At 49.5% G+C, this 21,908-nt stretch overlaps 12 protein-coding genes across 12 annotated transcripts; 4 read left to right on the forward strand and 8 right to left on the reverse strand.

Annotated features, from left to right (window-relative positions):
• Positions 1-28: 28 nt before the first annotated feature.
• N7518_007322 (FYV10 family protein) lies at positions 29-1,417 on the reverse strand (the record flags this gene model as incomplete). Its single annotated transcript, XM_057188249.1, has 4 exons — positions 29-460; positions 513-707; positions 767-1,306; positions 1,364-1,417. The coding sequence occupies 4 exons, from the start codon at positions 1,415-1,417 to the stop codon at positions 29-31; spliced, it is 1,221 nt and encodes a 406-aa protein (XP_057039952.1).
• A 539-nt stretch (positions 1,418-1,956) lies between these two features.
• On the reverse strand, positions 1,957-3,613 carry cbf5 (pseudouridine synthase CBF5; the record flags this gene model as incomplete). The annotated part of the gene is made up of 5 exons (XM_057188250.1): positions 1,957-2,253; positions 2,306-2,532; positions 2,593-3,224; positions 3,292-3,448; positions 3,505-3,613. The coding sequence occupies 5 exons, from the start codon at positions 3,611-3,613 to the stop codon at positions 1,957-1,959; spliced, it is 1,422 nt and encodes a 473-aa protein (XP_057039953.1).
• A 426-nt stretch (positions 3,614-4,039) lies between these two features.
• N7518_007324 (uncharacterized protein) lies at positions 4,040-4,584 on the reverse strand (the record flags this gene model as incomplete). Its single annotated transcript, XM_057188251.1, has 2 exons — positions 4,040-4,458; positions 4,512-4,584. The coding sequence occupies 2 exons, from the start codon at positions 4,582-4,584 to the stop codon at positions 4,040-4,042; spliced, it is 492 nt and encodes a 163-aa protein (XP_057039954.1).
• Positions 4,585-5,655: 1,071 nt separating this feature from the next.
• Positions 5,656-6,887, reverse strand: N7518_007325 (uncharacterized protein; the record flags this gene model as incomplete). The annotated part of the gene is made up of 2 exons (XM_057188252.1): positions 5,656-6,032; positions 6,098-6,887. The coding sequence occupies 2 exons, from the start codon at positions 6,885-6,887 to the stop codon at positions 5,656-5,658; spliced, it is 1,167 nt and encodes a 388-aa protein (XP_057039955.1).
• An 86-nt stretch (positions 6,888-6,973) lies between these two features.
• N7518_007326 (prephenate dehydratase PHA2) lies at positions 6,974-7,989 on the forward strand (the record flags this gene model as incomplete). Its single annotated transcript, XM_057188253.1, has 2 exons — positions 6,974-7,027; positions 7,090-7,989. 2 exons carry the CDS (start codon positions 6,974-6,976, stop codon positions 7,987-7,989), a joined length of 954 nt encoding a protein of 317 aa, XP_057039956.1.
• A 323-nt stretch (positions 7,990-8,312) lies between these two features.
• On the reverse strand, positions 8,313-10,205 carry N7518_007327 (translation termination factor eRF1; the record flags this gene model as incomplete). Its single annotated transcript, XM_057188254.1, has 6 exons — positions 8,313-8,458; positions 8,513-8,662; positions 8,742-9,498; positions 9,551-9,922; positions 9,983-10,032; positions 10,085-10,205. 6 exons carry the CDS (start codon positions 10,203-10,205, stop codon positions 8,313-8,315), a joined length of 1,596 nt encoding a protein of 531 aa, XP_057039957.1.
• A 1,019-nt stretch (positions 10,206-11,224) lies between these two features.
• On the forward strand, positions 11,225-13,366 carry N7518_007328 (putative transporter; the record flags this gene model as incomplete). The annotated part of the gene is made up of 6 exons (XM_057188255.1): positions 11,225-11,377; positions 11,430-12,402; positions 12,452-12,580; positions 12,633-12,730; positions 12,780-12,946; positions 12,997-13,366. 6 exons carry the CDS (start codon positions 11,225-11,227, stop codon positions 13,364-13,366), a joined length of 1,890 nt encoding a protein of 629 aa, XP_057039958.1.
• A 55-nt stretch (positions 13,367-13,421) lies between these two features.
• Positions 13,422-14,273, reverse strand: N7518_007329 (25S rRNA (adenine2142-N1)-methyltransferase; the record flags this gene model as incomplete). Its single annotated transcript, XM_057188256.1, has 1 exon — positions 13,422-14,273. The coding sequence occupies one exon, from the start codon at positions 14,271-14,273 to the stop codon at positions 13,422-13,424; it is 852 nt and encodes a 283-aa protein (XP_057039959.1).
• Positions 14,274-14,628: 355 nt separating this feature from the next.
• On the forward strand, positions 14,629-15,525 carry N7518_007330 (60S ribosomal protein uL23; the record flags this gene model as incomplete). Its single annotated transcript, XM_057188257.1, has 4 exons — positions 14,629-14,653; positions 14,975-15,024; positions 15,097-15,383; positions 15,438-15,525. The coding sequence occupies 4 exons, from the start codon at positions 14,629-14,631 to the stop codon at positions 15,523-15,525; spliced, it is 450 nt and encodes a 149-aa protein (XP_057039960.1).
• Positions 15,526-16,249: 724 nt separating this feature from the next.
• N7518_007331 (Tim10/DDP family zinc finger protein) lies at positions 16,250-16,687 on the reverse strand. The gene is made up of 2 exons (XM_057188258.1): positions 16,575-16,687; positions 16,250-16,429 (listed from the first exon to the last, which is right to left on the reverse strand). Exons 1-2 carry the CDS (start codon positions 16,672-16,674, stop codon positions 16,254-16,256), a joined length of 276 nt encoding a protein of 91 aa, XP_057039961.1. The 5' UTR covers positions 16,675-16,687; the 3' UTR covers positions 16,250-16,253.
• Positions 16,688-16,984: 297 nt separating this feature from the next.
• On the forward strand, positions 16,985-17,591 carry N7518_007332 (BUD31 family protein; the record flags this gene model as incomplete). Its single annotated transcript, XM_057188259.1, has 3 exons — positions 16,985-17,156; positions 17,252-17,382; positions 17,448-17,591. The coding sequence occupies 3 exons, from the start codon at positions 16,985-16,987 to the stop codon at positions 17,589-17,591; spliced, it is 447 nt and encodes a 148-aa protein (XP_057039962.1).
• Positions 17,592-18,285: 694 nt separating this feature from the next.
• N7518_007333 (forkhead box transcription factor) lies at positions 18,286-20,394 on the reverse strand (the record flags this gene model as incomplete). Its single annotated transcript, XM_057188260.1, has 1 exon — positions 18,286-20,394. One exon carries the CDS (start codon positions 20,392-20,394, stop codon positions 18,286-18,288), a length of 2,109 nt encoding a protein of 702 aa, XP_057039963.1.
• Between the last annotated feature and the right edge of the window lie 1,514 nt (positions 20,395-21,908).

A 21,908-nucleotide genomic window follows, 5' to 3' on the forward strand; every position in this document is an offset into this window, starting at 1 on the left:
GACGTCTGTCCGAGTTCACATAATGTAATCACATAATGTACACTTTCTTCATCTCACCCTCATGGAAGACCTGTCCTGTTGTTGGGTCTTTGACGTCGCCTGATTTCACTGTTCCCATGTTACGGCTCATCTCTATCAGCCTTTGCTTCCCATAGACTCGGCCGTTGGGTAGAACTATTGGGTCGCTTTCCACATAACTCTTTGAGTGGTGGGCGTATGGCATGTTACGTGCAAGCTCGTTCAGTTCAGTTGAGCAGATAGGACATACAGATGTCGATGTTGACTGTGAGTTTGAGCTGGACGATGTATATGCCGAGTGGCACAGAGGAGTCTTCAGAGCTGAAAGTCCTGCGGAAAGGGCAATATGCAATAGAGGTTGTGCCGGCAATGAAAGCAGCTCATGGTGAGTCTCGATGAAAAGGTCCGCGAGGAACTTCCAGCGTTCCCGCGCAAAGAGAGACTGTAATCCATTAATAAAAACACTACTAATTGAATATGAATGTTTGGCTTACTTTGTAAGGCTCGGCTCTTGTGTCCTGCGTGAAAACCAGTAATCCTGCAGCGCGCATAATATCGGAATTCTGAGCCTGATAGTTCGGTATGAGGTATTTCTTTGCATGGAGTATTGCCTCAATCCTCTTAGACTTGTCTTGTGTCCTGACCATCTCGATGTATTGCTGCAGCCGGAGTTCAAATTCAAGATTTTGCTTCATAAGAATTATGTTAGCAGACGGCTTCAAGACAGGAAAAGGCAATTCCAACTTACCGGGCTTTTCTTCAGCGCAGCCTTGTTCTCTCCACACCATTGCAATGCCTCCTTGGTTTCCCCACGTCGCAAACTATCCACAATCCGTTTAGCTTGTGTGAATACACCTAGGTCCACGAGATCCTCTACCCCCCTATCCTGGGCCATCTGCTTCGCACTTTCTGAGTAACCTGAGCGTAGCATGTGGTCAACGAGTAAACGGTCCAGCCGTACCCTTGACCACTGGTCGTATTTGACATCGGCTAGGCTCGGAATTTTATGTAGGGTCTCCAGGTGCTGAATACGCTTGCGAGATTGGTTGTGTATTTTCTTCTCTTCCTCCTGCAAGCCTTCCATCTTCCGTTTGAGACCTTGCATTCTGGATATCATTGCGTCGAGTGCAGCTAGGGTCTGTTCGGGCGTTTGGGTATTGGAGAGTGAGGCGGCGGCGGCCTCTTTGATTGCGGGGATGACATATTCTTTCTCTCGCTCGACGGCTCGTTGTACGGTTTTAAAATTCCTGCGGGCCAGTTCAAGAGGTAGTCGAAGGAGTGGTTGGTCCTGTGGAAGCAGCCGGTTAGGTCCCGCTTTATCGTGGAGGTGCGGAGTAATACTTACCAGGATGATGTGACTCTCTGGGTTGAGCTTGGTGGATGTCAGCTCTGCTGCCATAGTGATGCTTGGGTTTGTTCTGATCTCAGATCCAAGTTCGAGGGATAAAGTTGAGGATTGAGTTTAGACATGAAGTGGAAAGTGGAGGGGAAAGAAATGCGGAGATGATGTCCAGTCACGAGATCCACATCGAGGACAAAGCATTGACCGCCTCCATTTGCGGTTATACTACACTCCTGCGGTCTTTGATTCTATTAAAGTTGATTGAAATGGGATGAATATAAAAGACTAAGGAGTGCCAAGGAGGCTTTGGACTAACGAAAGTATAAAATGGTCTGTAAGGTTGCACTCCGATACTCCATACATACAACTAAATATATATTACAGCCAATAGCTTCGGATAACATAACAAGCAAGTGCTACATGTACGTGATTCATTTGCTAACGTTACTCAGATTTTAAAAGAATGGTAGATTCAACACATAGGCAGCCTTCAATATGAAACTCTGGAATAGAACAAATTTCCCTTTTGACCCAAGACTCCGGAAATAGCAAAATATGGTACAGGAAAAGGACCTGACGGCCTTCCTGGAGTGCATCTAATCGCTGTCATCGCTATCATCCTGCTTGGACTTCCGGCGCTCCTTCTTTTCCTTCTTCTCCTTCTTCTTCTTCTTGCGCTCGGCCTTCTCCTCGGCTGTCTCGCCGTCGCGCTTGCGCTTCTTGTCTTCGACTTCCTCCTTCACGGGCTCGGGGGACTCCGCCTTAGTGGGCTCGGCCTCGGTCTTAGTCTCAGCGGCGGGTGCAACAGCGGAGGTTCCGGTGATGGGAAGGTTGAAGTCCTTGTACTCGCTCTTCCATTGGGCGGGTGTGGCCTCGTTGGTGCGGCCGAATTTCTGAGAGCAAGTTAGTACGTTGGACGAAAGAGAAGGCTGCTTAGCCACTTACATCGAGAGTTCCAGCGGTCTTCATCTTCTTCTTCTCGAGGGCAGTGGGTCCCAAGCCCCAGCGGCGGGGGTAAAGGTCACGCTCCATGATGCAACGCTTGACCTTGGCAACAACGCCGTGGTCGCAGGTGGTGAGCTCGACAGTGGACATCTGAGCGATACCAATGGCGATAGCCTCACCCTTGGTGGTCATGAGGACAACCTCCTCGTGGCACTCAATACCGGCCTCTGAAGAAAGAATTAGTAATGGTCAAAAAAAAAAAACTCAGGGGCAAGAAATTTACATACCGTAGCGGAGAAGACCAGGAATCATGAGCTTGGCACCGTAGCAGACGGCGTTGACAGCGCTGTCCTTGACGACAATACGCTTGTAGCCGGTGAGCAAAGTCTCCAGGGGGCTGATGACCTTGCGGAGGTAAGACTCGTCGCGGTTGTTGTCGTAGACCCACTGGGCGTCCATAACATCGTGCAAAGTGACCATACCAGGGCCCTCACCCATAGCTCCAGAGCGAACACGGCGAAGTTCCTGCATGTGGGCACCGACACCGAGGAGAAGACCCAGGTGGACACAGAGGGTACGGATGTAGGTACCGGCCTCACAGCTGACCCAGAAGACACCGAGGTGGCGCTCATTGTCGAACTCGTAGTTCTTGCTCTCGTGGATAGTACGGATACGGAGCTGGCGCTTGACAGCGGAGATCAGAGGGGGACGCTGGAAGAGCGCACCAGTCAAGGTCTCCAGAGCGCGGACGAATTGGGCTTCGCCACCGGGGATCTTGTCGTGGAGACGAATCACACAGACATACTCCTTACCGGCACCCTGCTGGGACTTGACCAGGCGAGTGGCACGGTCAATACAGACGATCAAACAACCGGTGACCTTGGGATCAAGGGTACCACTGTGACCAGTCTTCTCGGCTCTACAGAGGGGAATGTGGTCAGCAAAAGTGCGAAACCATTGAGGGGTTCTGATGGACTTTTATTTACCTGAGGATCCGCTTCATCCAAGCCACGACTTCATGACTGGAAGGGTTCGACGGCTTGTCAAGGTTGATGACACCGGAGCTGATGTATGACTTCAAGTCACGGCTCAGGGGAGAGGAGCCAGCAGGGATAGGAGTGAAGTGACCGGTCCGAACGAGCACTACAAAAAAAGTCAATGTCGGCTGGTCAAGCGTGGAGTTTTAAGGACAAGCGTACGCTTCTCATAGTTCTTAAGCAGAAGCGGCCAATCCGATGTATCAACGGAAGGAACGGACGCTTCAGGCTTGATGGCGTAGTCCATCTCCGAGGTCTTGACGACTGCCATTTTGTTGGTTGTCGTTGAAGGATGCGCGGTGAAAACCCCGAAAATTTGTCGAAGGAAATTTTGCGAGTGCGGCAGCTCCAGTACCCAAAGCAGTTTAGCGCCTGGAGAAGGCACCACGTGACCTGGAGTTCTCGACTTTTTACGCCTCCGATTCCAAGGACTTCCAATTTTGGAGAGGTTTTGCTGATCGCATAGATTAATTGAGAAAACAAGCCAATTGGTCAATATAGAGATACTCAAAGACGATTAACTACTGGAGTTCAATAAATCTGTTTTTGTGGGCAAACAATGCCCAAAACCGTGTGCTTATTGATTATCACTATCTATCTCAAGTCCATATGGGCACAATAAAAATCGAAACGTCTGCCAGGGCAAAGTATCTCCCATGCAGGTCGACAACGGCGCAGAGCATGTACGGCTCTCGATCTAACCTAGTCTTCGGCCAGCGCCTCTGCCGTTCCAAGAACTCGAAGAGGTCCAGCTGCTCCAGGATGATCCTGATGCCGACGAGGGCTCAGCCGGTCTTGGTGCGCGGCTCGCCGTTCCATATGCTCGGTATCCGCTGTTGGGGTCGTGGTCGGTGAAGTATCTCTCCACGAAGCGGGGCACAGGGATGAAGTTTCTTCCACCCCCGAAAGTCGGGTAGATGCGTGTGAGGAAATCATAAGTATGGGCAGCGACAATTCCTGTGAGATCTGACAGCACGTGCTCCCATCCGTTCATCACCATGCCGACGACAATCATTGCATACGGCAGGAGTACCACCGGGATGTCGATGATCCAGAACCTCGTCTTTGTTCCTCGGTTCGTCTGGGAGAAGGTGTAGACAAAAGCCATGATCAAGGCTGAGTTCAAGTCAGTGTCAGCCTGAGAATTAAACAAGGTACGGCAAGCTTACGTGACAGGAGGATAGGCTGTCCCAGATAACCACCTGCAGTGAGCTTTGGAAAGTTAGCAAATTTGGAAGACATTGTTGGACTACCAGGATGACGAGTAAATAGGATGTAGATGGTATTGGAAAAGATAGATGATGTATATAGAAATGTAGGGCACCTCCGATACCGACGCGATATGAAATCACACCAGTAAGCTCGAAGGCAATCCCACCATGCCCACACCTGCACAACACCTGAATTTTGCGAATTATGATGGTGTCGCACAGATGCAGGGGTGCTTTCCCTCGCCTTCAGGAACCGAATTCAGCTAGATTTCGAAGCTGGGCGGGCAGTTATAGCGAGGGATTGGATTTGAACGCGAACGCAGATGAAAAAAAAAGCAGATTCTACCGAATCACTCACCATGATGCTGAAAGCTACAAATAGGAGATAAATGAAGAACTCTCCGGGGGCCATGCTCCTCTCCGCAGCGCTGCCATAGCGGTACACTGTCCGTACATTAGCACTTTGATCAGGTCAAGTCAATGTGATACCGAGGCATCATACTGAGAATTAGATCAAATATGAAACTTAATCTGGGTCCGGTTAGTAGAAATGGGGTGACCAGCCGAAAGATCTGCGGACGCCATGAGAATATCAGGCTCGGCACGAATAGCGCCCAATAGAAGCTCACTAAGCCGCTATACATCAAAGTGGATTGAACCACAGTCAAGGCTGTAAGGGTCCTGAATGGCAAGTCAGTGATGAGAGCTTGGGATCAGCGAATAGAATCTGCATACCTAATGACCGGGGGAGCTGCCCAGAAGGCATCCATCTTGAGAAAGAATAAGATGCTTGATGGTTAATTGATCACGACTTAGATCATTACAGCCGATCACAAAATAGCCAAATTACTGTGTGGTTGAAGAAAGAAAGAGAAGGACAGGTGGAAAGAAAAAGGTGTGCAAATCTAACTTCGGGGGAGTTTCTCCGATATCCGTTGTTTACGTAACTACCTTGTATCCATCGGCGGATGGATTGTTCTATCTGCTTCGACAGCTTCGCACTCCTAGCTGTTATTATTATTTCAAGTTATTTCCCGGAAAGATACTGTTCGGATGTGCTGTCGCATGTGAATAGTGTATAATTGTGGAATATAATTGGGTATCATTCCGACCTCGTCCGTGCAGTACCCCGAACAGCCAATCCTCCATCTGGACCTTCAATCCACACATCCCAAGCCCCAGTGTCATTTTTAGGCTTGCCACAGATCACCAGCTCCTGTTCAACAAAAAGAGGCGCTATATTCTTATATTCAAAGGTACTGATGCAGAGATTCAATCTACTCAGCTGTTGCTGAAGCACACTCAGCATAAGCGTGAGTGTCAACGGACCGTGCACCAAAAGATTTGGGTATCCCTCCTGGTTCTGAGTATAGCCCTTGTCAAGGTGGATAGAATGAGCATTGAAAGTCAGCGCGGAGAATCGGAATAGCAGTGCCTTAGTAGGTATGAGGGCATGGCGGAATGTCGCATCGGAAGGAGCTTCATTGCGCCAGAATCATTAGTACATTTGACATCATATTCAAGGGTTGGAAGTATATCCTCACGTTTCACAGTCCTGACAGGCTTTCCGAATTGCGCTTTATCGGCTTCGATTTGAGCGCTGGTCTTTAGGCGCATGAAAATGAGGTCCCGGTTCTCAATGACTGACGATTCCCCCGCATCGTCTTCGTTCTCTTTCCATATCCGGTCCCAGGTCTGGTCGGCGGTTTCTTGTTCGGGAACATTGCCGACGCGACGCTCGATGGTGACAATCACTTTTTGGTCCCCCTCGCGGCCTTTCACTGTCACATTGCGAATGGATTCTATGCAGACTGCGCGGCTGCCATCCAGAGGCGGACTGCGCACAGGGAATCTTAGATTTCCACCTGCCCAAAGGCGCCGATTAAATGGTTCGCCCGGCGTGTGTAGCGTATCTGTGCAGTCCGGGAGTAGTTGGGACAAGGTCACCTGCGGCGGGAAGTAGATTAAGTGATGACCGGCCGGGAGTGGGGACGGGTTCTGTAATGACGGTAAAGTCGCATAATCCGAGGAGCCCTGGGATTGTGGAAGAAGATCTCGGAGTGTAAGGTTCAGGAGATGCGAGGGTTGGGGGTGCAGATAATCGTAAGTCAACGGAAGTTTCCTTGTGGTCAGTTCATGATGCAACCGCTCGGAGAGCGAGGAGTAAGCTCGATATGCATGACGCCCGCCTCGAAAAGAGATCAAGGGTCGGAGTGGATTTGTCTTCATGAGCAAAGACACCGACTCCAGTGCTGAATTGGGCGATTTGATAATCGCAAGTTCACTTGAAGCAATAGATTCATCCCGCGTTTGATTTGTTTGTCTGTCGCTCATTGCGGGATTCAGCCACACCGCTCGCAGATCCGATGTCGCCTGTCGATGAGATGACAAGGGAGAAACCCATCCATACCACAATCACAATGGCTTGCCTGAAAGTCGCCTTCCTAGGGCCGCTGGGGTCCTTTTCGCACCAGGTACAAATTTATCCCATATCCCTGCAAATGCAACTTAGCTTGATGATTGATCCTTGCTATAGGCTGCCGCAGAGTCTTTTTGCAACCTACCCGCCGATCTACAACCTGAAGTCTCATTCCCAGATGCCTTCGCCGCTCTCCAAAAGAAAGAAGTTGACTACGCCGTGATTCCGTGCGAGAACTCAACCAATGGCTCTGTAATGCAGACATTGGACCTCCTGGCAGACCGGAATGGTTTATATAAAGACGTGAAAGTCTGCGGAGAATATTACTTGACAGTGCACCACTGCCTAATGGTGCGCAAGGGCACATACCCCGGTGGTTGGGCAGACTACGACGGCTCGATAACCAAGCTATACACACACTCGCAGGCATGGGGCCAGTGCGAAAGTTTCTTGACCAAATATTTCAAGGGCGTCGAGAGACAGGACGTCACATCCACATCCAAGGCAGCGGAGATCGTCTCTAAGGAGACAACGGAACGAGGCGCTGCCATTGCCAATCGCTTTGCGGCAGAACAACACGGGACGGACATTCTCGTGGAAAACATCGAGGACAGAGCGGACAATACGACCCGTTTCCTGATCTTCAGAAATGTGCGCGATGAGCGGACTGCCCAGATCGAGCTCGGGCTGCCGAACCCGCCTACGGTGGAAGGCGAGCCTGCCCTTGAAGCCACGCACAAGACTTTGATTACTTTCACGATTGATCATTCATCTCCCGGTGCATTGGCAAATGCGCTGTTGATCTTCAAGGCCCATGGCTTGAATCTTACGAGCATTAACACGAGGCCGAGTCTAAAGAAGTCGTGGCAGTATATCTTTTTCGTTGAGTGTGGATGGACACCCTCGGATGTGAACAAAGAGGCAGTCCACAAAGCCCTCGATGATTTGCGTCAAGTCACTGAGACGTGTAAGGATTTGGGTACCTGGAAAGATCAGCTAAGGTCAAGCAATGCTTGACTGACTGACCGGTCTTTTGCTTGAGAGCAAGGCATTGACGATTTTGCAAGCGCGATGAGAACATGTCATACATGTTGCAGATATCCGATTTACTCTACGAATAAATGAAACAAAAATGTACGCACTGTCGATGATATGGACAAAGTGTACATACACCGCAAGATAAAACAGAAAACTTAATAAGAATAAATAGCACCTTCTATGAACCCTGTCGGGTGCTTTTTTTTATAACGAGCAAATAACGAACGAAGTACCAGAAAATGTCATTCAGAGATGAAACGACAGAACTGGCGGAGACATAAAACAATCCAACGCCGTCCGGCTTACATAGAGTAAGCAGTGCAAGCAGCGGTGGATGACCAAACGTTGCAGATTACTGCACCCAACCTTTCAAATTGCAATTTAAACCTCATCTTCATCTCAGACACTGAGGCGAGCCCAGTGTGCGTATCTTGGAGCTTGGACGACACTGTACACAAACATTAGAGCTAAACCTGAGTGATAACCTAGCTGGATGTCTCACCTCTGAGCAGCTTCACGGGGCGTGGACCAGGCCTTTTTTGGTTATCCTTCACGGATGCCTTAGTTCCATCGCGGGAGCCGCCTGTATGATCCACAGGGCGAGCCGTCAAAAGACTCGCCGCGGGAGCTTCTGGCCGTTCATCCTCGCTCTCTGCGAGGGGGCAATACCGTCAATCTGTAGAGGTTCTTGTTAACATACACATAGAAAACGGAAAACTGGAAGAACATACCATCGTAGAACTCGTCATCGTCGCTGTGATCGGCAAGCTGTTCAAAGTTGACCTTGTATCGGAGAATGGCACCGATACCACCGAAACCCTTGACGAACTGGTTTCCTTCGCCGGATCGATCAGACACGAACTCCAGGTTGGCACCAAAGTCCTTGTAGGCCTCGGCAAGCCATTCGAGGAAAGAGCCTGACTCGATAACCTCCATATCCATTCCGGTTTCCTTGTCTTGGAAGATATCCTTGTTGGCTTCCTGGGCCTTGGTCGTGTGGACGATCACCTGAGCGCCTGCGGAGTTCTTCATGACCCAGCGAGTGATTTCCAAGTTCTCGTGGACGATCAAGATTTCGGCTGCACCAAGCTCCATTGCCTTGAGGGTATCTTCAATACCATAGCAGACCTTGCCGGTGTCTTGGCTGATCTCCTGGAAGTACTGGTTGATAAGCTTCTTCTCCTGAACGAACTTGACGTTGCTCAGGGTCTCGCCAGCCAATTCGATGGCCTGGTTGAAACCGTTCTCGCCACCGTAGGAAACATCGACAATCTTGATAACCTTGGATTGCAGACGACCATCGAACAGGTCGGACTGGTTAAGATCGTTCTTGAAATCGGCGGAACCAGCCAACACAATACCGGCGACATTAGGCTTGTCGTTGGTGATGTAGTTCTGAACAGCCAATTCGGCGATCTTGCGCACGTAGTTGTGGCGCTTTTCCTCACGGAGACGCGAGAAACGCAGAGCAGATTGACCACCACGGCCCTGTATGGATCAGTATGGATGAACATCGTACTCAATCAGTCGGGACACTCACGTGCTTCTTGGGCAGATCAACGGTGAGACGCTGAAGGATCTCACGGGTGTTGCCACTGAGAGTACCGAACAAAGTACCGTTACCGTCCATGACAATGAAACCGAACTTCTGATCGGCCTCGAGAAGCTCACTCAATGCCTCGGTGTGGAACTTGTTGTCACACAGGTAGAGGGATGTGTTGATGGGCTTGAAAGGTTCGAAGTCGATGTTAATCTTGCGCTCCTTTCCTTCCGAGGTGATAATTTCACCACAGTACACGACCAGTCCATTGGGAGGGACCTTGTTGTAGAGCTTCAGACGCTGCTGAGTAGAGGTAATAGCCGACAGCACGGAGAGTCGGTTCACTCGAGATTTAATGTTGGAGGCGGTACCCTATTGTGCGATTAGGCGACGGTCGGCGCAGACAGATCAGAGGGATATGGTTTCACGTACATACTCTTCAGCCAACATCTTGGCTGCTCTGCTAACCTGATCCTTGGGGGCTGAATTGGCATATTAGCGGCGACCGTAAGTGACGGGGTTGGGGCAGCGCACGGATAATGAGCGAAATCATGGAGGTTCCATTTCCACGAGCGGCTTCAAGACGCTTGATCAGCTTCTTGACCTTCCAGATTTCGATATTCTTCTCAGCTTCGTTCGGCGGAGGAGCGCTCATCTTGGCGAGGCGACAGTTGATCAGGGGAAGAGTTATCGGAGGCCCTGCAGACGCCTGAAGATTCGGTCAGTAAAGTGGGCGGGAGTCGGCGAACAAAGATTTAGGCTTGCCTGTTTTACACCTAAGATCAGTTAGTAGGTGCGAAAAAAAGAAAAAAAAAGAGTGAAAAGTGAATATTGGTATTTTCTTCTTAATACTCATAGATTCAACCACGGAGAGTACATACCTTTACTGAAGATGACGTTCAGAAGCGACAGCAAATTTCCTCGTGGGGTTAGACATACATCCGTGGACAAGTTTGTTCGAGGGGTCGGCTGGCACGCTGAGGTAAGCCAGGGCTACCAGGGCGTGACGTATTTGGTACTTGCCGGGTTGTGGCCTAAGACCGGGTGATCAGGTACAGGTACATTGTTCTTTTATACATGTCCTTCTGCTACTTTCGGGTATGTACATGTATAGTACTATCTATATATAGGCATATATTGCATGATAGCATGTTACAGAGTAATAGGCGAGTATCTACGGAGTCCTCCGTATGGATACCACTTCTGGCTTTGCATAGTATGCGAAACATGTGCAATACATTATCTTTCTTATGTTTCTTATATACTGGACTTTTTTTAAAACACAATGTTAGGTCCTGGGAAAATGACATCCATATGGCCTAATATCACTGCCTCATACAGAAGAACCTCAGAAATGATATATCCAGTCTACAGATTCCAACTGCCCATTCAATTAGTCACATACAAATCTCGAGCTTAACTATCAAATCTCTGGGATCCGCACCCCACACCAGCGGAAGCTCTTTCGACGCTAAGCTCTTTTCAATATCGAAAGGTCGCTCTCGCCTCTTATCTTTCTCTGGGAGCTATCTCCATGTGATAAGTGAGGGGAGTTTTTCCTTTCCTTGGACTTGACTTTCCTTCCTGCACTTCACCTCGGGAACTCCCAACTTGGAATCCTCATATATCTCTTGGGTCGCTGCTCTACTACTATCGTGTTGGTAACGGGAAAATATGTCAAGGGCTGGAACAGATCAAGATCACGACAGTGAACCGGTATATGGCTCACGGAGGATACCGATTGCGACACCGAGCTCCCACGATCATGGCCATCTAGATGGTAGTCTGACCGCCGCCGATTCGGAGACCGGCGGTAGACAGAGGTATGTGATTTCCGTTGTTGAAAAAACTAGACCGTTAGGCTCATTACTTTGCGCAGGTCGTCGTCCTACTCGATTCGAGTCCGCCAAGCGGGGGTCCCAACAGTATAGACAACTTCGCGCGGTCTTGGCAGAGAGCCGCGGCCTTCCCAGAGGTCCTCCCACGGCGGTTGTCGTTGGTCTCTGCGCAACCGCAATCGGACGATGAATTTGCCGTTGCCACTGGCCAAGCATATGTACCAAGAAGCTTCCCATCCTGGGGTCGGCACTCGGACGTGGACCGGCCTCTGCTTCAGGACTCGGACTCGGACCAGGATGATGGAGACTCACGAGCGCCTGGATCTCCCAGGAGGGCACTACCTAGTGCTGGGCTGCTTGCTTCGTCGTTTGATAGAGCTTTTGCGACATCGTATGGCACCATCTCCTCACGGATGAGTGATTCCACGCGGAGGAATGCGATTCAATTCCACCAAGAGCAGCATCCCCATGTGCATGTGGATGGGACTGAAGATTTGGATGCGGGCCCATTACTTGTCAAGCATGTCCAACAGGAAGATGGCACCCAGGTGAATATCATCGTTGGGCAATCTACCCTTCCGCAGACCATCTTCAACTCGGTCAATGTGTTGATTGGTATCGGCTTGTTGAGTCTTCCGTTGGCGATGAAGCATGCCGGGTGGGGGTTGGGATTGGTATTTCTTGTCTTCTCGGCAGTTACCACTTCCTATACAGCTAAGGTGCTGGCTAAATGTCTGGATGTCGACCAGACCGTTGTGACGTATGCCGATCTTGCTTATATCAGTTTCGGGCAACATGCCCGTTTAGTCACAAGTTTCCTCTTCTGCTTGGAACTTTTAGGAGCATGTGTGGCGCTGGTTGTGCTCTTTTCAGACAGTTTATATGCCCTGGTGCCAGGACTGAGCATCCTCCAATGGAAGATCGTGTGTGGAGTTGTGCTTCTTCCGCTCAACTTCCTACCCCTACGATTCCTGAGTATTACCAGCATATTGGGTATAATTTCGTGCACATCAAGTAAGTCCTCTTCCGAGCCGTGCTGATAGATGGAACTGACATTCGAAAGTCGTGATACTCATTTGCATCGATGGCTTCATTAAGCCAGATGCACCGGGCTCCTTGCGGCAGCCAGCTAAGACATTCCTCTTCCCTGAAAACTGGGCTACCGTCCCTCTGAGTTTCGGTCTTATTATGTGTGAGTGAAGGACAGAAAGGAATTGTGATCATGAGGCTAACTTGTTGAAAAGCACCTTGGGGTGGTCACGGCGTCTTCCCTAACATCTACAGAGATATGAGGCATCCTCAGAAATACGGGAAGAGTCTTCGGGTGACCTATCTGTTTACAGTAAGAACATAAAGTCCCAGGATGAAGTTCAATTCTAACGAGTTGACAGTTTATTTTGGACTGCTCAATGGCGATCATTGGTTGGCTAATGTTTGGCGATGGCGTCCGCGACGAAATCACTGCGAACATTCTCACGGCCACCAGTTACCCACAGGCCCTATCGGTTTGCATTGTAGTTTTCATCTCAATCATCCCCCTCACGAAAGTGCCCTTGAAGTGAGTCTAACGTCTTCACTACTTCTCGGACATTGCTGACAAGTATATAGTGCTCGGCCTCTTGTGGCCACAATGGAAGTTCTTTGTGGACTCGGAGGGGGCCATGTTCTTGCTGAAAACAGCTCAGGAACACGGCAAAAGATCGCACGGGCAATGGTGCGCGTTTTTATAGTGGCCATGATTGTTGTTTTGGCGGTCATCTTCCCGGCTTTCGACCGTATCATGGCTTTCTTGGGGTCATTCTTGTGCTTCACGATCTGTATCATCTTCCCTCTTGCATTTCATCTCAAGATCTTTGGAAAAGAGATCGGTCGAGGCGAGTACATCCTTGATTGGATTCTGCTCATCGTCTCCTCGATATTGGCAGCCGTGGGTACTGTCTTCGCCTTCTTACCGCAAGACATGCTCTCTGCAAAGTAGTTTCCACTTGCAGCATTACACGGAGTATAATAGCATTTTTTTTTCGCGCAGATAATCACTTTTTGTTGAGAATGACGGCGAAATTGTTTCTTGTTTTGCCAGACCTCAACTCTTCCTTCTTAAAAGCCTTAGGCGAGTAGGTACCAGTGTGTTCCCAGAGATGGAAGACCAGCTTTGAAGTCCGCTTGCTTTGCGTTAGACGGAAGCCCAGGCAAGCCATGATTTCCCCTAATCTTCCCTCGTTGAGGTAGCGCGAGTTGTCCACGCATGCGATAGGCAATACTAGAAAGAGACTGGGAACAAGTTCAATAGGGCATTTTGACGTCAAGAACTTGACACAACGCTTGAGCATTTCACCGCGTCCCGTAGCATCAGGAACATAGTTGAGCACCAATGACAGACTGATCATGTCGAAACGTTCATCATCACTGGAGGGCAACGGTCGTCCCATGAAATCTTGCTTGAGAATCCCCGGCTCTTGGGAATTCAAATCGATCCGCGTGACATCCAAAGCCGGGTTCGTAGAGCAGGCGTTTTTGGTGCTCAAAGCTCCGACTTCAAGGACCCGGAGCTTTGGAATGTCTTTGTTCCATTCCTTGAGTTGCGGCTTGATCCAGTCGATGAGCACTTTGCTCGAATCTCCACCGCGGTCCATCGACTGGCCTAGCTTACTGGCGATCTGATAACTTTCCAGACCGCCATTAGCTTGGATTTGAGCGTCGATGCTGCTCACTCGGGCTTCGTCCCCGGCGGCTAGAGCTTGAGCCCGGACTTTGAGAAGCCGATGATGAGATCGGATTAGAGTGCGGGTAGCCTTGGCTGAAAGAGCAGCGTCCTTGGATTTGACAATGCGAGGGCGACTATGCGACAACAACAGCGGCCTCTTGGATCGTTTTTGGGGAGCCATGCTTTAATGATCGCGAGGAGTCAGAAAATTAGGATAATAGATTAAGATATCAAGAATACTTTGGTTCTTCAGATCCCTTTGAGGGACGAATATACAAAAAGCAGAGGAGGTCACTGGCATGTGAAGAAAAGCTGTTCAAGAAAATGAGCCAAATACGACGTCAATTCTGATTGGACGAAAAAGTAACCGTACTGTACGACTGTGACTGGAAAATACCAAAAATACCAGACCCAGCGGGCTGCAGGTCACCTGACCCACACACAGCACTAGGGTTTTCGCTAAGCGAAGACCACTCCAAATCCGTTCGACTTTTGACACTGCGATAATCCATCATCGACAGCGACCGACGACAGCCATGGCCCCCTCCGACAACAAGACCGGTATGTTCCAATAACTATGCGCTCTTCCTATTGCGATCGCCGCCTTGCCAATTGTGAATTCGCCGTGTGCACGTGGAGGACGATATTCGAATTCAAAAAAGTTCGATATTTGGAGATCACCTCGCAAAGAGCTAGAGACGCCAGGACATATCGCAGAACAAATCTGCATCACAATATGCCTACCGATCTCAGAATCTGCGACTCCGCTTCAGAATCCTCGACCTACTGCAACCACACCGGCAAATTCACAAATGGCAATCCACGGACGAACTTTTGGGGATTTTTTTTTAGTCCACTTCGCTAACGAAATATTCTCTACAGGCAAGAACAAGGCCAACGCCGCCGCCAAGGCGGTTGCCAAGGGCGCTTCGGTACGTAGCAAAAGATGAAGCAGACCAAAGAAATCCTTTTGGAGCCTATCGCTAACGCGGTTGTGGCAACAGCTTCACAAGTCCCGCAAGGTCCGCACCTCGGCCAGCTTCCACCGCCCCAAGACTCTCCAGCTGTCGCGGTCCCCCAAGTACCCCCGCGTGTCCGTCAACCACGGCCCCGCTCTGGACTTCAACAAGATTGTTCTGTACCCCTTGAACACCGAGAGCGCCATGAAGAAGATCGAGGAGAACAACACCCTCGTCTTCATTGTCAACGTCAAGTCCAACAAGCGCCAGATTAAGCAGGCTCTTAAGAAGCTGTATGATGTTGACACCGTCAAGATCAACACTCTTATCCGGTATGGTCTACTGTTTTTGATATATATGAATCAAGATTAACATATAATCTTTAGCCCCGACGGAACCAAGAAGGCCTTCGCCCGTCTTACTCCCGATGTCGATGCCCTTGACATTGCTGCCACCAAGTTGGCCATTGTCTAAGCGGGGAATGCTCGAAAAAGATTTCTTAGGGTTTTGGCGAACTTTGTTTTACACTGCGGTGATGCTAAAATACCAGCCGGGCTGAATGATCAAAAAGAACATAACTTGTGAAAGTGAAATGCACGATTCCAAAAGAATCGCCGGACTTGTCGGTCCTGTAATGGCTAAGACATGTTCCAGACCACGTTGTAGTGTACTGTTGTAGATTTGTGTAGCGTATATGGCCTAATGGTCTTGTAGTGCATCGAGACAAGAGCCAAGAGCCAACTTTGCCAATCTTACACATCTGCTTTTTACAAGGTTGGACCTTTGCAGTTAAACCGGTTCCATTATTTGCAAGTCATACCCAGTCCACATGTAATGATTCTTCAACATATGTAACCTAGTCTATATTGCATTTTCTCACAACTCTTCCTATAGTCTAGGGAGATGGTAGCGTCGATGATACACTTCTCTACAAACAACATCCCCATAAATCCGACATATATTGTACAAGACAACATGGTTCAGTTCATAAATCGACACTCTAGTATACAAGTGATGGTTCCACAATCCGTCTATCCATCCATAAATTCCTAAAGAAAAACCCATCCAACCGCCATCCAAGCAAAAAAACGAGCATGACAGGTTCCAACCTGACCAGTCTTCATAAAAGTGATTGGCATCCATAGACATGCATCCATCCAGACAGCGATCATAGCAGAAACCGAGAACACACAGGTAAACGCTTAGTGGCCGGGGCCGCCGCGCATGTTGTCCAGCTTCGAGAGGATAGCCAGACTGGTATCCATCCACCGGTCAACGCAGTTCTGTGCGCATGACTCCTCAGACTTATCGAGGGTGCCGGAGGTGATCTTGCTGGTGATGCACTTTTCCCAGCACACTTCGTTCAGGTGGTGGACAGCTAGAAAGGGATTGATGTTAGCTATGGGTTTGATTCCAGGTGGAAAATATTAAGCGCTAGACTCGACTCAAAATCCAGGGTATAGAAATCATCAAGTATAGATCTCTTATACGTCCGGATAGAAAGATGGAGATGGACAACTCACTCTGCTGAATGTTGGACTTCTGAGCCTCGTTGGTCAGGACCTGGTTGAGCTCCTTCTTGTCGCTGTCGGTGAGCTTGGTGAGATCGAGCTGTTGTTCCATAATGGCGGTATAGTATATGAGATGCGAGTAGCAATTGAAGTGGAATGGGATACGGGGAATGGGAAATAACAGCTGGACGGTAGCTGGACGGATGTCCGCAATTCAAAATCAAAGGCGGTGGGGTGTGGCACAAAAATGACGCGCAGTTTTCCCTATCGATAGCAACTTGCGTCCTTCGTTTCAAAGTTCTCATTTTAAGAGGAAAAAAAGCACCCTGTCGATACACTGTTAGATCGAAGTACGATCGCTTGGAATATCCGCATCACATTTGTCTCATCATCCTCGTCTCATCTGTAATATATCGCCCGCCATGCCTCCGATTCGCACTGCCCGCAATCGCAAACCGCCTCCCGCCGGCTTCGACGATCTCGAAGACACACTGCTGGAATTCAGCAACAAAATGAAGGATGCGGAAAACGCATCGCACGAAGGAAAGAAGAAATACGAGGTCCTCTGGCCCATATTCCAGATCAGTCATCAACGTACGACTTACTTCTCTCCCCTCCTCTCCCCTCCTCTCCGCGACATGGAGAAATTAGATACGGTTTCGCTGACTTATTGCTACCCCTCTTATTAGGCTCACGATACATCTATGAACTTTACTACGAGAAAGAAGCGATCTCGAAGGAACTATACGATTTCCTGCTCAAGAACAAGTATGCCGATGCCAACTTGATTGCCAAGTGGAAAAAGCAGGGCTACGAGAAGGTGAGTAGTTTGCGATTCGAGGGACTTTTATTCAGGAAGTGGACTAAACTAACTGATTCCCCTAGCTGTGTTGTCTGCGCTGTGTCCAAACGAAAGAGACTAATTTCAATTCCACGTGTATCTGTCGAGTGCCCAAGGCTCAGCTCAAGGAGGATCAGACGATTCAGTGTGTCAGCTGTGGCTGCAACGGCTGTGGAAGCAGCGATTAAAAAGGAGGCTGGGGTTGGTCGATGACTGGAGGGCTTCAATTTGGCTGGGGACCTCGGGAGGTAGTGGTGAATTGAGGTTGTCCACTACACGCATCCATTGGATTGGGCGTTTCGGTACTATGCATTTCTGTTTCTGTGTTTAATTCTTCTTTAATTACTCTATTGGATCCATTCATCGGGTCAATCATATACCCTCGGCTTGGATGGCTCATGGAACAGTTTGATAAGCAGACAAATAACGACTTTCAATTGCTAACTACATACATTATATCAAGAACGCCTTCAATGCGTATTCCAGTAGTTTCCCATAAAGATAGCCCCAACCCTGATATCCAAATCATAAAAACCATCGCTTGCATGTACATCTTAGCATCGTCATTAATGTCATAACCAGGCCATCCCGGGCTCAGTGGAGGAAATGTCAGAACCGGCTCCATCAGCGCAGCCCAAAAACTCCTAAATAAAACACCCGCCCACAGGACCTTGGAAACATCGTTGAGAACCAACTCCAGGTACAATCCAAAATTCAAGAAACAAAGGTTGCGGGGCGACAAAAGCAGGAGGGCAATAAAGGGACAGTGAGGAGAATAATGCAAGAATCAACAATAAAAGGCAAATCGAACAAGGTGCGTCTCGCAGAGATCTCGACCTGTAAACAAAAAAAGAAAGTACAAATTATGAACTTAAGAGCGCCTTAAAACAAAGTCGTATTGGGGCGGTGACCCAATTGTGGTCGATGAAGCGCCCTGGGCTTCAGAGTGTCGTCCTTGCTCACGCCTCCAATCTTTTGGAAGCCCTGCAAGAGATCAACACCATCGACTTCACCGGGGCTGTCATTGCTCTCATCAAAGAGATGGAACGAGAAGAAATCTTCCTGGCCAGCGTCTCCAAAGCGGCTCGGGTCTGGAAGCTTAGATGGCGACTCGGGGAAAATTGCGGACTTGGAGCGCGACAACGAGGGCATACCCAAACGGGTATTGATATTTACCGAAGTGATGTCCCCAAGAACAGTCGTACCACTGTCGTTTCGCGGGCGTTTGACTGAGCGCTTCTCGGGAGACCCATAGGATACCTGTGCTGATCCAGGATCCGCAAAAACATCAAAAGAGGTATGGAAATGATCATGAGGAGTATAGGTCTCGTCCTGAAGATTGAAAGCCGGGCTCCAAGGAAGGGCATCTTCAGAAAGGCCCAAATGCTTAATAGGCGAGTTGACCATTTGCTGGATCTTCCGGCGATGGTTTCGCAGATTGGTATTGGGAGAGACAGATGGTGGCGGCCTGGCAGGCTTCTTGAACTTGATGATAGGCGTCAATGGAGGCGGCTGCATGCTCACATACTGACTGCGAAGAGGCGAAGAACCGATCGGGGGGTTGGGGTTTTTGCGGACCACTGGTTGACCAGGGCTGATATCGTGAGATGAGCTGCGCATGCGCGCGATCTCTTCCTCAGCACGGCCGCGCTTGATGCGTGGAGGCTCGATATCCAAATCAGATGTCAAGATATGCCCAGCCTTGTTAGGCCTGAGAGCGGATGACTCCAACGACGAGAAATAACCACTGTCATTCATAGTGATCGACTTGCGCTTGCGCGGGCGAGGCGCGGGGGTAGGGCCAGAGTGAGTGGGGGTTGGAGGGGTACCCTGACGGGCGAATCGGGGAGGAGCGATTGGAGGAGATGACCGGATGGTCTGCGGAGGGGAGGAACGAGGTGGTGCGCGGACCGGAGGAGCAGGAACAACTTCGTCCGCATCATCCTGAAGAGCAGGGTCAGACGCAGGTAATGTTGCATCTGAAGACAAGTCATCTGGAGCCGGTCTGGGGGCAGGCACGTGATGATGTGGCGCGTGATAAGCGGGCTGTGGCGGTACCATCCATGTTGTGGTGCTTGCGGTTTGCGACTGAGGTATAAGATCTCTCTGAGGAGCAGCAGGAAGAGGAAGGCTAGACATTGTGGCACGGCGCACTTGTTTGTCTTTAAGAAATTGGGCTTCCATGCCGGGCTCAATGGCCCAGTAATTACCCTTACCAGGGTCATCCTTGGGTCGCTCTTGCTTAATGAATGCCTTGTTGAGACTGAGATTGTGTCGGATGCTATTCTGCCAACCGGGGTCGCTGTTCTTGTAGTATGTGAAGGTATCGGAGATCCACTTATAAATTTGCGCTAGCGTCAGGCGCCGGTTATTGGCGCGCAGAATTGACATTCCAATCAAGGTAGCATAGCTGTATGGAGGCTTGGTGCCATCATCCTCCACTGGTGGCATGTCGTGGGGTTCGGGTAGATAAGCAGCCGGCGTTTCGCCACGCTTGTGTTTCTTGTTGGATCGCTCCTTGAGAGGCGCAGCCTCCATGAGTGTGCGCTTCATTGGAAGTTTAGATTCATACGACGGCTCTGGGAAGTCCGCGAAACTGTCATTGGATGGCTCTTCTGACAGGTTTTCTTTTGATGATTCAGGATTGACGCTGGAGAATGTGGTGAAGAGGGCAGAATGTGGCATAGAGGTTGTAGAGTAGATGGGGAACGGCGCTTTCTTGGCTGGGGAATCGGTGGTAAACATGGGGGGAGTAGGAGCAGATATGGGAATGAAACCGAGTTTTCCGTGGCGCGAGTGCGAGCCCTGGGGATGGACTCCTTTTGTCGGCGAGGGCCTGTGGGGACCCGAAGGCGGATAGGAAGATGAGTTCTGAATGGGCTGGAGTGGTAGCGGTGAGGGTTGAAGACGGGGCTGCGATCTGATGATCTCCTGGGCTGATGGGGCTAGCACTGAGGAATAGTGTGCGCCCGTAGAACGCGTCGATCCCATAACCTAAATGATAGGGCACCAAGTTGCAATATCACCAATCACCAGAGGGACCATATGACGCGTAAACAGAGTTGGGGGAGAGCGCGACTGTTGAAAACAAGGCCCCCGGCCCAGTTTGCGACAACGAGCGAGCCGTGTCTAGGTGTGACGAGACTGTGCAGAGAATTCCAATTGGACCAATGGTACTCCGTAGATCGAGGAAGCCAATAACCTCAGGCCGTCATGCAGCTTAGACAAGTTGGGCCACAAGGCGCTAAGGCGTCACACTTCCGGGGCACGAATCAAGCCACTGATAACCGATGAAAATGGATGAGATGTGTGATTTGAGATGAGATAACCAATAACCAGATATGGTACGGACTGCTGACGCTGAGGATAGAGGATAGAGAGGACAGAGAAGAGAAGAATACAGGGAAGTACAGGAAAAAAAGAGTAGAGTAAGACTTGGAAGAGTAAGCCGGGTTTCCTTGGGAAGAAAGAATGGGGCTCTGTGACAAGTAAGAGATATCGTTCAGAATTTCTCTCACTTTCCTTGTTCACCCTTGGAAGACACTAAATCATTATTATAGAATTCTAGAAATGTTCAATTTTTCCTTCAGCGAAGAAGAAAGGCGGGGGGAGGAGGAGGAGAGGGAGATCATGGAGTGCGATAGTGCGATGATACCAGTCACGTATGGTCATTCTCTAGACGCGTCACGCGTTTTACTATGGGAGGTGGGGCATATCGGGATGGTATTATTCGTATTATCAATTCATATCTTACCAAAGGGGGTCCCCTCCCTTGCTCACATTTTCTAGCGCCGATCTGATCCACCGAGGATGAACGGAAGTATGTCAGGTTTGCATTATTGCTTGGATTATTGAATAGTATATGTTGTATAGTAGTATATTGGAAGCATATAGTGTACAGTATATCTATCTTTAGATCTTGCCAATACGCTGTCTACAATATACAGAATATACGGAGTGTACTCCGTACTCCGGTATACATCTAGCCCTACAAGTACACGTAGTATCACACCACCAATCTAGACCGAGACACTGTCAATCCAGCATTGGCACCCCAATTGGTCCGGGCATCCCGGTATGTGGAAGTGTTGATGTAACTCTGAAACGCTCGCTACCTTTCACCCCTTGTTTATCTGCTGTCATAGATCTCCTGACGCCCTTGACTAGTGGCCAATTGCTCTCGGGTGCGTCGAGGGCCAATCAATCTTCCAGGCCTGCATCGTACAACGCATGTGCTGCACTCTTGTCTGCAGGTGCCGGAACCTAATAATCCAAACCTACACAGAGTATGGAGTACGAGGACAGAACAATGAATTGGAACTAGAACGGGGTCTATTGTTCGAATCTAGGAGGTCCCTAGTGTATTTCCCTATGCCCTTGCTTGTATATCAGAGACACCTTGTAACAGATTTCATGCACTTACTCACTCTGTACTGGGTTGCTGGACGTACCATAATCCCTTTACCCAGGCTCTCCTGTTTGCCTTCTTATGAGGGTCCTCGGAT

Source organism: Penicillium psychrosexuale (genome assembly GCF_028828465.1).
Source record: "Penicillium psychrosexuale strain IBT 29551 chromosome Unknown utg000004l, whole genome shotgun sequence".
In the NCBI taxonomy this organism is placed as follows: Eukaryota; Fungi; Ascomycota; class Eurotiomycetes; order Eurotiales; family Aspergillaceae; genus Penicillium; species Penicillium psychrosexuale.

Coding starts and splice junctions, on each gene's coding strand:
- N7518_007331 (XM_057188258.1), bottom strand. CDS start 16,674: ATGGAACAACAGCTCGATCTCACCAAGCTCACCGACAGCGACAAGAAG. Junction 16,430..16,574: donor GAAGTCCAACATTCAGCAGA/GTGAGTTGTCCA, acceptor ATCCCTTTCTAG/CTGTCCACCACCTGAACGAA.